The sequence below is a fragment of the Chinchilla lanigera genome, unplaced genomic scaffold (genome assembly GCF_000276665.1).
Source record: "Chinchilla lanigera isolate Chin_1 unplaced genomic scaffold, ChiLan1.0 scaffold00019, whole genome shotgun sequence".
Lineage (NCBI taxonomy): Eukaryota > Metazoa > Chordata > Mammalia > Rodentia > Chinchillidae > Chinchilla > Chinchilla lanigera.
The window spans coordinates 66,616-83,456 of record NW_004955420.1 but is presented as its reverse complement, the minus strand read 5'-3'; the positions used below and the strand labels follow the sequence as shown (position 1 = coordinate 83,456).

The following is a 16,841-nucleotide window of genomic DNA, read 5'->3' as shown; positions in this document are numbered from 1 at the left end:
TTGTAACTCTGTATTGTCTGTATTGTGCTTGTGATATGTTGTAAAATGTTGTATGTCTGTTAATGTTTCCCTCCTTTTATCTTTAAAATAAAAAAAAATATTAAAACAGAAACAGTAAATCTATTGGAAGAGAAAGCAGGTAAAAGTCTTGAAGACAAAGGGGTAGGCAGAGAGTTCATGAACAAAAACCAAACTGCACAGGAAATACTTCAAAGAATCAACAACTGGGTTCTCATCTTACTGAAAAATTTCCACACATCTAAAGAAATCACCAGCAGAGGGGCTGGGGATTTAGCTAAGTGGCAAAAGCACCTGCCTGGCAAGCGCAAGGTCGTGAGTTTGGTTCCCAGTACTGGAGAAAAACCAAAAAAAAAAAAATAGAAATCACCAGCAGAGTAAAAAGAAAACCTACAAATTGGAAAAAAATTTTAGCTGACTGTCCCTCAGACAAAGGGCTTCTATCTAGAACATATAAAGAATTAAAACACATCAGCCCTGTCTTAGTTACTTTTCTCTCGTTGCTAGGGCAAAATACCTGACACCCAAAATTAAGGAAGGAAAGGTTTATTTCGCTAACAGTTTGTGGAGGTTTCAGTCCATACTTGGCCCGTTACAAGGCAGAGTGGCACATGGCAGAGGGCTACAGCTTATGGAAGCAGAACATAGCAAAAGCAACAAGCACACACAAGGGAGCAACAGCCGCAAGCAGCCTCTTCCTCTCCTTTACATATGCAAACTATCCACCCCAGGACGGGTATAGCACTCACACCCATAATCAATCAAACTCTAAAAGCCTGCCCCATGACTGCATGAGGCTTTGGGGGACACACAGACACAAACCATAACAAGCCCCCACCCACTTCAAAGACCCAATCCAAAAATAAGCAGCTGAGATGAACACACACTTCTCAGAGAAAGAAATACAAATGGCAAATAAATACATGAGGAAATGTTCAACATCATTAGTCATTTCAGACATGCAAATTAAAACAACACTGAGATTTCATCTCACCCCAGTAAGAATGGCTAGCATTAAGAAATCAACCAATAACAAATGCTGGCGAGGCTGTGGAGAATTAGGAACCCTTCTCCACTGCTGGAGGGAATGCAGACTGGTGAAGCCCCTGTGGAAATCAGTTTGGAGATTCCTCAGCAAACTAGGTGTAGAGGTCCTATTCAACCCAGGTATTCCCCTCTGGGTATTTTCCCAGAAGATCTAAAAACGTCATATCACCGCGATATATGTGCACCCATGTTCATAGCAGTGCAATTTGTAATTGCTAAATTGTGGAAGCAACCCAAATGTCCATACACTGAGGAATGGATAAAAAAATTGTGGTACTTTTATATAATGGGATATTACACAGCTATAAAGAAAGATAAACTCAAGGCTTTTATACGTAAATGGTCACAACTAGAGACTATACTCATAAGTGAAATAAATCAGATCTGCTTGTGTAAGTATCATATTATCTCACTAGTGTAAGACCTGGAAGAGTGAATTAAAAACTAGGAGGTATGATAGACATTGTGAAATGAAAGGAAAATCCTGAAAAGTAAAGGGCAACTCAGGTGTGGGAAAAGGGAAGGGAAAGAAGGGGAAATTATATATAAGTATGTATATACAGGATAGCTAACATAGTTGTATGACTGTCTTCTATTGCTCTACAGAAAGGAACAGTTAATGATTACATGTTTGATCAGTCTTGGATGTCTCTATTTGTTTTCCTGAGAAACCACTTTGAAGATATCAATAAGTAATACAACAACCATTGTTAATTTCCTACAACTTTGTCTGTAACTCTGTTTTGTTTGTATTGTTTTTATGCTATTTTGTAAGTGGATGTCTGTTTGTTAATGTTTTTCTTCTTTTATATTTTAAAATTTAAAAAAATGAAACTGGATGTTTGAGAAACATAATACAAATTAAATGCATTTTTTTTGAAAAAGGAGCTGAGTGTGGTGGTGTACACCTGGAATACCAGCACTGTGGAAATGTGAAGCAGGAGAATCACTAATTTGAGCCCACCTGGCCAATTTAGCAACTTATCAAGACCCTGTCTCAAAATAAAAAATAGAAAAGACTTGGAGATGTAGCTTAGCACAAGAACCCTGGGAAAAAGAAAACAGGCAAAATTAAAACATGCATTCTTTAGTCCAACTCTTTTGAAATATTTGTTACTTGGCATGCAGTATCACAAAAGACATCTAAGGCAAACCAAGTTCTTTTCTTTATGACAACTCCAAAGCTGGGTGTTAGCAAAGAGACTCCATTTTGTGTCTAGCTCTACTTTAAAACCCTTAAACTTTAGATGAACTCACTCTTGTTCGCCAAATCATGTGTTAAGCAGTTTTCACTTGTAAACAGCTTTCATTTTGATAAAATGCTGCTTCTGACAAATGCTGTAATGACCCCATGACTATGACTATCACCATGTGATTAGATAAGCTCTGTACTCCCCCTTTCTGGAAATACCCTGCTATTTTTAGAAACTGGACCAACTGCTATATAAACTGCTGTTTCCCTGTCCTTGGGGTCCATATGTCTGACTGGCAATAGTTGGGGTATCAGCCACACGCTAAATAAAACCCTGCTTTGTCCTGTTCTGGCCCCCATGAGTGATTTTCACTACTTGCTGTAACAGTTGGGTCTAGTGTAGTGTATTTGTAGGCACATCCCCAGCAGGAAGAAGCCAAAATATATTTTTTTAAGTTCTAAAGAAAATAACTTCACGAGTCTTTGATTTTTTAAAATGTGTGTGTATTGTCATGGTATATATTGAAGTCTTTGTGTTCTGAAATAATTTTTTGTTGTTTGTTATCAAAAATTGTATCATTTTTCTTTTTAAAAAAACATATCTTCCTTTTCCTTGTTCAAAAAAAAGTTGGTGGTAGTGTAAATAAATATGAAGAAAATGATCAATACTAAAAAATGTTGAGAGTGTTTCACTCCTCTAGGGACAAAGGACAGGAGAAAAATTTATGGTCAGAATCATGACCAAGGATATCTGCATCCCGCTTCTGCCCTCTGTCTTTGAATATCTTGCATGTAGCTTATAGCCCCTCCTATTGTATTTCTTCATCCTCCTTTCATTGAAGAGTAGTCACAGTTTGAAAACATGTCAACAAACCTGGACACTTGGCACACTATGGCAAAAACTTGTGTTTGGTTCCGGGAAGTGCTCAGCAAAGCTTGTTACATGGGATGGATGGATGAATAGATGGATTGGTGGATATACAAATAAAGAATGAGTGTGCCTAGTAGAAAATGCTTGGGTATTTAAATAGAAATCATATATTGTTTCCCAGTCAATCACATAGCTCCTTAGGTCCCCCTTGTTATTTTACTACTTCATATCAATACTTTTTCTTGTAATTCAAGTGACTTAGTGACTTAGATGAGAATTTACTGCAGGACTACAACTCCAAATTCTGGCATATATTAGTAGCATGTATCCACAGACAGTTGGTGATGATGGGTGTAATGCAAGTATGGATGTATGCCAACTGTGTTAGCAGTTGCTATTTACTTCTCTTTTCAACTCAAATTACAGTGTACCTTTGCCAAACTCTTTGCTTTACTAATAAAGGCACTTCTTCTTCATGTCACTATTGAGTCGTTCAAGGAGGGGATGAGACAAGGCTCAGATCTCCAAATATTAAAAAAGGCCTTCAGTAAGGCAAGGAATCCACTCATCATGGAAATTGGCCTTACATTCTACTAGGCTGTGAATCTACTAAACTTCCTCACCTTGTGCTTGGCAAATTTCATCTGGGAGTTGCTTAAGTAAATTGTGCCGGCAATCAAGAACCTCCAATTTAGGCATGGACCCCAAAGATACAGGCAGGTACTCCAGACAGTTATTCTCTATATATAGCTCTTTAAGACTCTGAAATAACATAACAGTATACCATAATGATCCATATCTTGATAAATGAATTATAATAACTAAAGTCAATGGGCAAATCATGCATGGAGATAGAAGGGAAAACATTTGAAAGACCCAAACCAAGGAATAAAATTACTTTTAATGAAGCCATTACTAGAATATTAGTACATAGTTACTGCATAGTAACTTTGTTCTATTAGAACTTTATGAAAAATAATTTGGACTACTTAAGTACATTTACCATTTGCTTCCTTTTAACTTTTGCTGGTTACCTGTGGCAGTTGCTACAGAACTATAATGGTTTCAACGATTACGCCAACATCATATGTAACCCAACATCATAACTAAGCAGAAGTAGCCAAAATACAGACAATACTTAAAATTTATGTAATTGAGCATTTCACCCTAGGATTGTGGTATGACATGTACAAGAAGCAAGAGAATGAAAAGCATGCTGTGGACATAGAGGCAAAGGATAGAAAATTAGGAATAAGATCTCTATGTCATGTTGAGAGTTGCCTATGTTGTACATGCCATTGCTTGGTTCTATAACTGGGAATTGTATAGTAGTCCACATTTATTTTATCATTATCAAGAGTACCATAACAGGAACATGAAAAAATTAACAGTTCTCTAAATGATACATATACAGCTGATACACATTAGTAAGACTTTGCTGAATGAAGTTACTTTGTTGCTTTGCTACAGTTCAGCACAGTACTACAGATTCATCATCAGCATGAGCCTGGTGCAACATGATGTACACACCCCTAAGCAGGGAGGGAGGTCATGTTGCCCATTATAGCGAATCGTGGGCCCAGAATGCAGGCTCCCAACAATGTCATCCATATAATACTTTAATTTCAAAATAGTACAGTTTTCCCAGGGCTACTTATGAAAAATGGAAACTAACTGGTAAGAGGTGTGACTCAGTTTCTACAAAGAAAACATGTCAAAAACACACAGTGGAAAAAAGTATGGCATGACATATTCAATGGCAATCGTCACTGGGTGGGTGGCTACTCAGCAGAATGAGCAGAAGGATCAAGAGTTTAAACCCAGCCTAGGCAATTTAATAAGACCCTATCTCAAAATAAAGAATAAAAAAAGGATTGGGGATTTATTTTAAAAGGAAAAAAAAGGCTATGGATATAACTCAACACTAGAGCACTTGCCTAGCATGTAAAAGCTCCTGGGTTCAGGCCAGGCCGTTGGTATATGCCTATAATCCCAGCACTCAGGAGGCTGAGGCAGGAGGATTGCTGTGAGTTCAAGGCCAACCTGGGCTACATAGTGAGATCAAGCCCAGCCTGAACTGCAAAGGAAGATGCTGTCTCAAAACTAGAAACAAACAAACAAATAAAAACAAAAAACAAAGTCCTGGGTTCAGCTGTCAGTACCACAAACAAACAAACCCATAGCAATCATAATAAAGTTTTGTGAAGATGTTCAGTGATCGTTGAAGCTTCAAAATGTAAAAATGACTCCTTGTTTGTAACTGAAACCCTAGTATGCATGACTGCACACCCAGCCTGTGGGGACACAACATGCTGTCTCAGTGTCAGACAATTTAAGGGGTCAGGGGCATATGCCTCAAGGGGGGAGGCTTACCTGCAGTTTCCCAATCTCTTCTGGAACACAGGCAAGCTTGGATCCCTGGTCTTGCCCAATGTGTAATTTCTCCAGAGATGCTAAAGAAAATATTTCCTCTGGGAAAGAAAGAAACTCATTTCCTGTTAGTCCAAGTATCTTCAGTTTTGAAAGCGAGCCCAACTCTGAAGGTAACTAGAAGTATTCCAAAAGATAAGTTTCAGGTTGATTGTTTTAACAGTCAGAAAATAAATTGGATTTTTGGTTTAGAAGATGTCTAAACACAAGGAGAGCAATTAGTTTCTCCTACTGACAAAAACTTTGCACATAAGTGAGCATATATGGACTGGTTCCACTTTTTCCTTGCCGCTTCTCTTTTTACTTTTATGGACTACTTTATTTTATTTTAGGTACCAAGAATCAAACTCAGAGCCTGGTGCTTGCCAGTCAGGTGCTGTGCCTCTGAGCTACATCCCCAGCTGTGCACTATTTTGGATTGGAGCAATTTTAACTTCCTTTGTTATGACCTATCATCTAGCAAATGCATGACACTATTGAAAAAGTACCCATGTTACATTATACAGCAATAATAATAGTCATAATAAATCAGATCCACCTTTCATCCGAAAGGGCTTTCACTCAGCAAGTTTGAAACTTCAGTAGAAATCTTAGTTGGAAGTAAACATATGTTCAGGTCCTAATCGGAGCATTTAGGAAAACAGTTATGACTCTGTCTTGTCATGCCCTGCCTTCCAGTGAATCCCCAGGCTTGAATGCCGTATGTGGATTCTGGGCTGGCATTTCACAGACTGCCAGACTAAGGGGTTGGGTGGTCTTCAGAAAGTTCTCTATCCCAACTCTCTACTACAATTGTTCAGCATGTTCTGTACAAGCCGTCTGACTTTTTATTGCTCACCATCTCCTGGAAGGAAAAGCCTATTACCTGTCTTGAATCCCTTTAATCATGAGATTTCCTTCTTTTGTCAAGTCATAATCTGTCACCATGATGTCTACCTATTGGTCTCTTTCTAGCCCTCTGGAATCACATAGGGGAAAAAAATGTCATTCTTCATGTATACAACATAATCACCCTGTCAGCTGGGTAACAGAAGTGCCTCATTTTTCTTGATGGAAAGAAAAAGCATACCTATATATTTCAACAGCTTAACTCATGCATTTCTTTATTTTTAACCAGGAAATCCCTTTTCATAGTTTTCTGCTGTAGCCCTTGGGTATTCCCCACATCCATTCCCTAACCCTCCAATTTACTTTCCATTCTGGTTAGACCTCTGCTCATCTCAGTCACCCCTCCTTACATCTCTCTATACCTGGATCAAAGACACAAATCATTGGATCATTGGTCATTTGGAGTTGCAGACAAAAAGCAAGCTCATCATATGAATATTATATCAATGTGTTAACCCTCCCAAGTGTACTTTGTATGTATCAGTAAAAGTTTCATATATCTGGAATTTTCTCTGTTTTTGTGTAAGGTGAGGGTTTGTTTTCCTGAGAATGTTATAGGGTGCTTTCAGTTTTAATTGTTGATACAAAATCACATCAAGTGAACTCCAGAGAACATTATGCTTAAGCTCTTCAACTTGAATTTCAAATAATTCAAGACGAATTTCAAAATTCTTTTTTTCTTCTTTCTTGAGGCAGGGTCTCACTATGCAGTGCAGGCTGGCCCTAGACTCACTATATAGATCCCAGGCTGGCCTTGAATGCACAGTGATCTTCTGGTCCTCAGCCTCCCAAGTGCTAGGATTACAGGTGTGAGCCACTGCACACATTGTCAAAATTCTTTATCTGACACTTAGATCCCATGACTACTGTATAAAACATCTGCATTCAATGCATACCAAAACTATGGGAAAAGATTTTTCAATATAGTTACTTTGTTACTGCTGTTTACTTAATTTGTAGATTTTGCTTTTCTTTCTTCAAAACATATTTGAATGTCCAAAGATTTTTTTCAGGATATTCAAGAGCCAATATTTAGTTTCATTATAGTCATATTAAAGTATTGTAGAAATACATCTAGACATATAGAGACTCTGCAGAGCATCAATTAAGGACAATTATTGCTACCTCTATAAACTGAGCTTGTTATGGCTTATATCTTGATGTCCCCCACCAAGCTTCATGTACTCGTAGGTGAGGCTTTGGGGAGGTGATTGGACCATGAAGGTGAGATACACATGAGTGGATTAACCCACCAATGGGTTTATAGCTAAAGGTGAGGTTGGGAGGTGAAGCCTGGTTGGAGGAAGTGGGTCACTGGGGGTGTGGCCTGGAAGGCTCTGTCTCCCTCTCTCTTCCCTTGATTTCTCTCTCTGCTTCCTGCTGCCTAGCCATGAAGGTAGTTTTCCTCTGCCATGCCCCTCTGCCATGCTACCCTTCCTTGGAGTTAGTTGACTGTGGATTGAAATCTCTACAAAGTGTGAGCCAAAATAAACCTTTTCTCCTTTACATTGTGGATGTTGGATATTGTGTCTCAGCAATTAGAAAATAACTAAGGCAGATGTATAGCAATTTTGAGGTTGAATACACTCCTTTGGTTTTTCTCCTTTAATAGAAATGTACTATACAAATAAGATCTGTCTCAGTACACATTGGAAGTCAGCTAGTTTTGCATCCACCTAGGCAAAGAGAAGTTATGAGCGAGATTTCAAGAGCCAGAAATCCATCAGTTGTGTCTTTGCGGGAGGAGAGATAAGGAGTTGGTTTAAGGACCATTGTTAGTAGGAGAGAAATGCCCTTGGGTTACAGGAGGTATTAGCCTAAGGGGAAATTGAGAAGGGAGGGCAAAAACCCATATACACAAAACCATTGGAATAACTCAGGAATAAAAACCATGGTACATACAGATTATTATGTTCATTATAAAAACATTTAACATGTTTTCAACTTCACTGTGGTTTGACTTCTGGTAAAAACTGGAATTGGATCTTAACAAAATTACTTTCAGGAAAGGATTAGGTATATAACTCATGATTTGACTACAGTTAGGTCAATGTGTTAACCCTCCCAAGTGTACTTTGTATTTTGAATCTTTCACTCAAACTATGGAATGAAAGGCTTTGTCCACTGAAGGCATTTCTTATAGCAGGTAGAGTGGTAGAAGAATGGGTTTTCATGAAACCTTGAAAATCTTCCAGAGCAGGTTACTACCTCCAGAGAAATTAAGTCCTAGTTCCTTTTCTAAATTTTCAAGTTATCATCAAAAATTTTATTTCCTGAAAGCTAGTTTTAAAGCTCCAAAGCATTTAGGAAGAAACAAAAACCTTATAGAAATTATAAATCAAATAAAACCTGTTTAAAATAAAAACCTTTACAGCACAGACTTGTATACTGCATAATAAAGATACAAGACTGGTATTCAAGGCCAGGAACTGTAACTGTTATCTGGTTACAGTTGTTGATTTCCAGATCTCCCTCTTCTCACTCTATAGTTGCCCTTTGCTTTGAATAGCAACGCTATTCTTTTAATTTTCTCTTCTTTTTTTTTGTTTTTGGTCTGTTTGAGACAGAGTCTCGCTATGCAGTTCATGCTGGTCTTGAGTTCACTTCGTAGCCCAGGCTGGCCTTGAACTCGCAATGATCCTCCTGCCTCAGCCTCTTGAGTGCTGGGATTACAGGGGTATGCCATCACGCCTGGTCTTAATCTTCAAATATTAAAAAATAATCAAGAAACAAGCTTTATGTGACTTAGGAGGTTGAGGTAAGAGGATCATAAGTTTGAGGAAAGCCTGGGCCTCACAGACCCTATTTCAAACACCATCCACTGGGTAAATGTTCTAATACACACATTATTACAATTAAAATTTAATTCCTCTATGATCCCCTCCCTATTTCCCCATTGTATTGACTTTCTTCTTCCCAGAGGCATTTATCCACTGTTAGGAATTTAGTGGATTTTCTTCCAATTTGTATTTTTACACTTTTATTAGATATAAATACCCATAAAATATATGATGTATATGTATTTACTTATACATGTTGTTTTGTATGATTTAAAAATGAATAAATGGTTTCATAAGATTCTTCAATTTGGTGTTTTTTCTTTTTTAAGAAACATCACAATTTGGAGATCTATCCACATTGGCACACAGCTCCAGCACACTTAAATTACTAAGGAGCAGTCCCTTTTATGCACATAGCATGATCTTTTTGCCCACTGACTTTGATTGTCTCCCACATTTCACGATTATCACCAACGCTGCAATGCCAGGTTGGACGTGTAAGCTGCACACAAGTGGACAGTGTCTCTAGGAACAAATCTGTTTCTGTAGTATCCCATGGATGGAACATGAAGGCCTAAGGCACATGTGTCAGGAAAACCTGCTATTAAGAAACCCTTGCCAGGAAGAATATCGACCTGGATGCCCAGCAGTTCTAGGTTAGAACCCTGACTTTGTCACTTACAGGCCACGTGGCCTGGGACAATTAGTTCAGCTCCCTGTCCACCATTATCATATCATTGAGGACAAAAACCAAAAAACATTGTGAGAGATAAATGAGATAATCCATACAGAAACTTAACTCAGTGACAGGCACATATATACTCTTAAAAACCTAAACATTAGTTACTATCTATGATTACTACTGCTATTTCAGAGGATAGGAAGAAATGTAAACTTTAAGTGTACACCTTGTGGTATACACTGAAAACCCTGGTTACTTGCCTATAAAGTCAGTTCAAATTCCTGTTTGTTTTGTGCTAGTGGAGATCAGACCCAGGGCATTCTACTACTGCATTACATCCCTGGCGCCCGTCCTTTTAAAAATGTTTGAGAACCTAGGGTTTCATTAAATCGTTCAGGTGGGACTTTAATTTGTGATCCTCCTGCCTCAGCTTCCCAGCGTGCTGGGATTCCAGGTGTGGCTTACTGTCCTGTTTAGAGAGAATTATACCAATCTTGAGCAGGAAAGACCCTTGGAATCCGAGCAGAGTGATAGCAGGGGTGCACGGCGCGGGGAGTACCTGCCCTATTTTATTATCATCCAGTGCCAGGGCTTCCAGGTTCTTCAGCGCACAGATCTGCGCGGGGAAGTGGTCCAGGTGGTTCTGGCTGAGATCCAGGAAGCGTAGGTGCAGCAGCCGCCGGAAGGAGCGCCGCAGCCTCCGCAGGCCCGTGTCGCGCAGGTAGAGCAGGTGCAGCTCGGGCCACCTGCACACGAGGCGCGGCACTTTCTCCAGGCGATTCCCACTCAGCCCGATTTCCGTCATGCCAGTGAGCTCGCCGACGGCGCACGGCACGGACTCGAGGAGATTGTAGGATAAATCGAGCACAGTCATTTTGCTACACTGGCATAGCGACCTGGGCAGAGAGGGCAGCTGGTTACGAGCCACGTAGAACTTTTGCAGCCTCGTCAGATCCCCAATTTCTTCCGGGAGGGCACTGAGATTGTTCTCATCCAGGTCAATGACCTCCAGATTGTAGAGAACACAGAGCTCCTGAGGGAAAACCTTGAATTGGTTTTGCTGCAGATAGATCTCCCTCAGTTTGAGCTGGTTCACAATTTCCTTGGGCAGACATTCCAGGCGGTTTCGGGACAGGCCGAGCAGCTCAAGGTGATGCAGGTTTTTACAGACCACCACGGGGAGCTCCCTCAGGTCGAGGCTGTAGAGCCGCAGTTCGCGCAGGGCGCGCAGGCCGCTGAGCACCGTCAGGGAGGAGGGGGCCAGGGGGTTGCAGCTCAGGTCCAGGCCCTCCAGGTTGCTCAGCGCTCCCAGCTCAGGGCACAGCCCTCTCAGGCTGTTCCTGTGCAGGTAGAGGATCCTGATGTTCCTTAAATGGTGAATATCCTGGGAAATTTCTTCAATGCGGTTATTTTCCAAATGCACTTCTTCTAATTCTTGTAATGCCAAGATCTCTGGTGGAATAGCTGTCAAGCTCTGATTAGAAGCGTCTATGAAAAATGTTCTATCAGTGACCTGTTGTTCATCACTTCGCTGATGAACTCTAGATGAGTGTTCTGCTTTTTGTATGTACTCTGACATTATTTTGAAGGGAAGTTCAAATATTCAAAATCTGAAATACTCTGAAAAGAAAGAAAAAAAAATCAGAATCCCCCTGGTACTAGATTTATTATTCTTAACAAAACAATCTAGTTTACTAAATTTAGTACTTGAAATTATTTTGCCATTAATTAGTTTTTGTTTCATGTTAAGATAAAGTGTGGGCTCCTCTTTCTCCTAACAGCACACACACAGAGTCTAATTTCTTTTTTTTTTTTTTTTTTTTTTTTTTTTTTTTTTTTTTTTCACTGTTGATTTTAGGTTGGCCTTGAGCTCACTTTGTAGCCTAGGCTGGTCTCAAACTTGCAATGATCTTCCTGCCTCAGCCTCCTGAGTGCTGGGATTACAAGCATGCACTACCACACCAGGCGGTTCAGACTTTGTACCTGTGGAACCCCACGTATCGGTATCATTCCTGCATCCTGCAGCACAAAAGTATAGGTTTCAGATCCTTGTTACCTTGTGCCCACCTTCAAGAGAGTTCTGGGACAGTATCGCATTCTGTTATGTGAAGAAAGAAAAATAGTAAGCAATAAATAAACTGTCTTCAACATCTTTGTCCTTTAGTTATTAGGCAGAGTAATCTTACTGTTCAATCCTGTAAGATAAAAACCTCCAGTGTCCTGAATGCAAATTTCTTAAAATGTCAAAGGCTCCTAGGTATATACAGTGGTGCCTCAGTTCAAATTTAATTCTTTCCACCACTCTGGTCACAGAATTTGTTACAGAATTCTCATTGCAACCGAACTGCAAGTAACTGTTGTTCACAAGAAGCCTGGCTTTTGCCAGGCAGGATAGTACATGTCTGTAATCCCAGCTACTCAGGAGGCTGAAGCAGGAGGATCACAGGTTCAAAGCCAATCCAGGCAATTTAGGGAGAGTCTGTCTCAAAAGGAAAAATAAAAATATTTTTATGTATACCTTAGCAGTAAAGCACTTGCCTAGTGTATATGAGGCTCTGGGCTCAATCCCAGTACTACAAAATAAATATAATAGATCAAAAAACTTGGCTGTAATTAAAATCATTCTCTTTGAGTGTGAGGTTCAGACTCAGTTTTCTTGCACAGCCTCCAAAAGTTCACCTGGGGAAATCCACATGGACGCACCACCAAGACAAGGGTTCCCATCCGTGTTCTGGGGCTTTCGGACATGTGAAAGGGCTTATTTGTCTTTAAAATTCATCTTGCCACCTAGTCTGTCTGAGCATGTGTATGATCATCTGATTATCTCACCTTAAACATGTCTTCCACATGTTTCTGGAACCAATTTGACAGCTCTCTCTCTGTCTCTCTGTCTCTCTGTCTCTTTCTCTCTCTCTCTCTCTCTCTCTCTCTCTCTCTCTCACACACACACACACACACACACACACACACACACACACACACGCAGCCCCCAACATATGATGGTTTGGTTTAAAATTTTCAACTTTATGATGATATAAAAGCAATACACATTTTAGGTCTTTCCCTGGGCTAATAATATGCAACGTGGCACTTTCACAGTGCTAGACAGTGCAGTAACTGAATTTCAAGCCATGCGATCTTCTGGGTAAACAGCCAATATTCCACAGTACACTGTGTTGTTAAACTCTGATGTTTCATAGATTAGGGGTGTATTAACATGTTTTTGACTTCAGGATATTTTCAATTTATGATGGGTTTATCAAAATGTAACCCAATTGTAAACTGAGGATCATCTGTGTATCATTCTTGGGTTTAATAAAAGAAGATAAGCCAGAATTTGTATAAAACTTGGCCAGTAAGTCAGCCAAATTAAGTAAGAATGAGAAAAACTGATTCTGAATTGGATGTTTTTTCCTAGGGATTGTTAAACTGCATGTGGTAAAATTAATTTATTACATCCAATATTACCATAGGGCAGGTAATTTAATAATTAGTCTTTCTTTGAATAACTCTAATGATTGAGAAACAACTAGAAAACTGATCAGTTCTCCCAAATACATAGTGAATGCTACTACTTTTGTTTTCAAGTCTGAATATCAGGCCCGCACAAAGCTCTGACGGGGTAAAATCTTGCGTGCTCTACAGTAACACCGTTTATTTGACAAACAAACAAATACAAAACAAAACAAACTTTTGGGAAACTACAAAATCCCTTGAGATTATGCTCCATATAAACTTCATATCTGAGTGGAAATCTTATAAGTGAACACTTTAGATTTTTCAGCTGAATGTGGAGAGAATGTCAAAGGCTCTGACAATAATAAAAATGGGCTACTGACAGCCTACATGTTTCCTTCTTAGGCAAAACGGTAGGAGGGAAAAAAGAATCTGTGATCTTATAATAAGGTTTGAAATGTTCCTAGAATTTGTCTAAGCTGGGGTCCACTAACCCTTTCCTTTTGAAAACTCTTCAGCAATGAAGGCCTTAGCAGAACATCTTTTGCCACAACTGTTAGTCTTCCTGCGAGCTGCGTGCCCTGTCACCAAATTATTCATCTGACTACTAGCTGCTCAGAATTATCATATACAGTCAAAAGTAGTATTTTATCCCTTTTCTTTTTATTAGTACCTGCTTGCAGTAGATAATCACGTTCCTTGTGGGGAGTTGGCACATGTATAATACACCTCCATTCTCTTTTATTTCCTTCCCCTCCCTTCCCTCTTCTTCCCTCCATCTCTTCTCGGTCCCCCTCCTTTTTGCAAAAGTTCTATCTCCTTGACTATTATATATCTTTTGTTTGTTTACACTTTGGGTTTCTCATGTAAGAGAAACAATGTGATATTTAAGTTGTGTTTCTGATTTATTTCACTTCATATTATAGTCTCAAGATGCATCCATTTTTCTGCAAAGGACAACTTTTTCTTTATGGCAGAATAGTACTCCATTGTGTATAAACACATTTTCTTTATCCATTCATCTGCTGATGGACATACAGGCTGCTTCTGAGAATTAGCTATTATGAATTGTGCTGCTATAAACATGGGTGTGCACGTGTCACTGCAATATGATGTTTTAAGTTCTTTTGGGAAGCGGCCTAGAAGGGGACTAGCTGGGTTGAATGGAATTGATTTTATCCACTTCTTAAAATGTTCCACTTTTCATTCCCCTACCCATACCACCTCTTTAATAATTAAAAACCTTATTTTTAAAAATTTGTCATTTAAAATTGTTAATGAGCAAGATGATTTGGGGCACTATTCCACTATTATACTTTCTCATCAGAAAATAATAATGCGAAGTTTTATGAGTCACTCATGTTTTTATCTAGAGATCAAAACATTTTTAAATGACAGAACACTAATTTTGTGACCTGAATATTCAATACCCAAATAATGTACATGCTTGAATAACACCTGAAGCCAGCACTTTGTATGGTCCTCAGAAAATTCAGCCATGAATTTAGCCTGTTCTAGCACTTAGTACCAAAACAGTCGAGGCATCTGATAGGAAAAATATAGCTACTGGACATGTTAAGTATTAGTTTCCCCAAATCCTTTGCATTCTAGCTCCAAATTATCAGAAAATACACTCAGACCACTCTGAGTATAAATATACTCAGAGTATATAAATATACTCTGAAAATAGGCCACAAAACAGCAATTTTCCTGCTTCTGGGAACTAATAATGTTGTTTTTCAGGATGAAGGGCAGAACCCTAGGACCTGACCTAAAACGAGCTGAGTAGAACCAAAAGTCTCCACTGAGAGAAGCCCGGATAATGAGAAAGTCACACAGACCTAGAGTAGACATGAGATGTGGTCAACACCTGAACCAGAAACAGGGAGAGACTGGACACTCTCCCATTACAGAGTATCCACAAGTCCTCCCCTGGTCGGAAAGTGGGTGTGATCCCTTTCCCTGGGCTGTTTAAACTCCTTAGCTAATTCCAAACTGGCAGACAGATTTCAGCCATGCTTTCAGTCTCTTCATAGTTCGATGTACAATAGGCTTTCCTCCTTGCAAAACTGGTACTGGTTCGTATGTTTGCCAGTCATTTCTTGGAAAATGACTTCTTTAAGTAAATATCATGCATTGGGCTGGTTAGAAATAATCATCTGAGGCCAAGCATGGTAGTGCACACTTGTAGTCTCAGCACTAGGAAGGCTGAGGCAGGAGAATCAACTGAGTTTGAGGCTAGTCTGGGCTATATAATGAATTCAAGCCATCTTGAACTGCATAGTGAGACTATCTAAAAAAAATAAAAATAAAAGAATCATTTGAAAGATACTTCTAAATCTTCTACAAAGTAACAAAGACATTATCTATGAAGTTATTTATATAAAGATAAATGTACTTAGCCTTCTTAGAATAAGGCACCAGAAAAATGCAAATGCTGACTTTTATTGGAACATGGGACTACATAACCTGATGCAGTGCTTTCATTCTGTTTTCTAGAAAGTTCAGATTCAACTTAAACCTCCAAACACTCTATGACCTTGCATGTAAGCCCTCAGGAAGCCTCTCCAAGCTGCCAGGAAGTCAGCTCAGTGCCACCTCTCTCCTCCCAGAAGGATTCCAAAGGGAAGGGGACTCACTGGGAGAAAGGAGAAGGCGCTGATGGAAAGAGTTGTGCATGAGATCGATGTCCTTTTGACCATCCTGTTTGACACACACTTTGACAAGGCTGTAGTTCTGTGTGAATATTCGTACTGTCGCTGTTTTGTTGTTTTTCTCTGAGGCAGACACGGAGAAGAATGCTGTAGGTGCTGTTGGTTGAGGCAGGCCCTGTCTCTTCTTTTTAATCAGTCACTCTAGATTATGTGCTTTCTGTTCTCTCTGAAGAACATCGCTCCCTTCCGCTGTAGCAGCTCCGCAAACCTCTCTTCATTGTGTTCAGGCAAGCCACGTTTGTCGTTTCTGGCGCTGGGAACCCAAAGAAGGCTCCGAACCCAAGGCCTTGGACATCCTAGGCGAGCGATTTACCACTGAGCCACCTGCCCATTCCTCTTCGCTTTCCTCTATCTTACTAACTCCAAATACTCTGAGGGAGAGGGAAGGCAGGTGGGAAATGGAGCTGATCTCATCGTTATTCTAAAAGCCCAAACTGCCTCTCAGCTTGGTGGGAGCCCACGGACACGCATGGCCCTGTTCGCTTTCCATCTCCGGTCTCTAGCAATCCCTAACGCAGTCTTACCTTCCTTTCTGTTTCCTTTCCGCATCCAGGCACCACACTCTACACTTCCCCCCGTAACACTGCGCGGTTCGTCCCCACCTCCACCCCACGCCCAGCCTTAGTCCTGCAGTGGCTGCCTCCGGGGAGGACCGGTCAGATCCCTCCTCTGTCGCCGAGGACGCGAGGGCTCCTCACAAGGTGCTCGGCGCCCGGTGGATCTGACCCTCCCCCGCCCCCGCGGTCTGCCCTGACCAAGCGCA

General features: G+C 40.1%; 1 protein-coding gene across 4 annotated transcripts in view; it reads right to left on the bottom strand.

The window, feature by feature from the left end:
* Positions 1 to 16,687, bottom strand: part of Lrriq4 (leucine-rich repeats and IQ motif containing 4) — a 33,385-nt gene extending 16,698 nt beyond the window's left edge. Inside the window, exons 1-5 of one of the 4 annotated variants that reach the window (XM_005382953.2) lie at positions 16,603 to 16,684; positions 11,892 to 12,006; positions 10,468 to 11,528; positions 5,502 to 5,675; positions 3,752 to 3,890 (exon numbers count right to left, since the gene is read on the bottom strand). In XM_005382953.2, coding sequence (XP_005383010.1) covers positions 3,752 to 3,890; positions 5,502 to 5,675; positions 10,468 to 11,487 — 1,333 coding nt within the window. In that variant the 5' untranslated portion in view covers positions 11,488 to 11,528; positions 11,892 to 12,006; positions 16,603 to 16,684. Of the gene's footprint in view, positions 1 to 3,751; positions 3,891 to 5,501; positions 5,676 to 10,467; positions 11,529 to 11,891; positions 12,007 to 16,003; positions 16,093 to 16,602 lie in introns of those variants that run through there. The other 3 variants (XM_013513525.1, XM_005382955.2, XM_013513526.1) reach the window with 3 other exon arrangements.
* Positions 16,688 to 16,841: the final 154 nt, after the last annotated feature.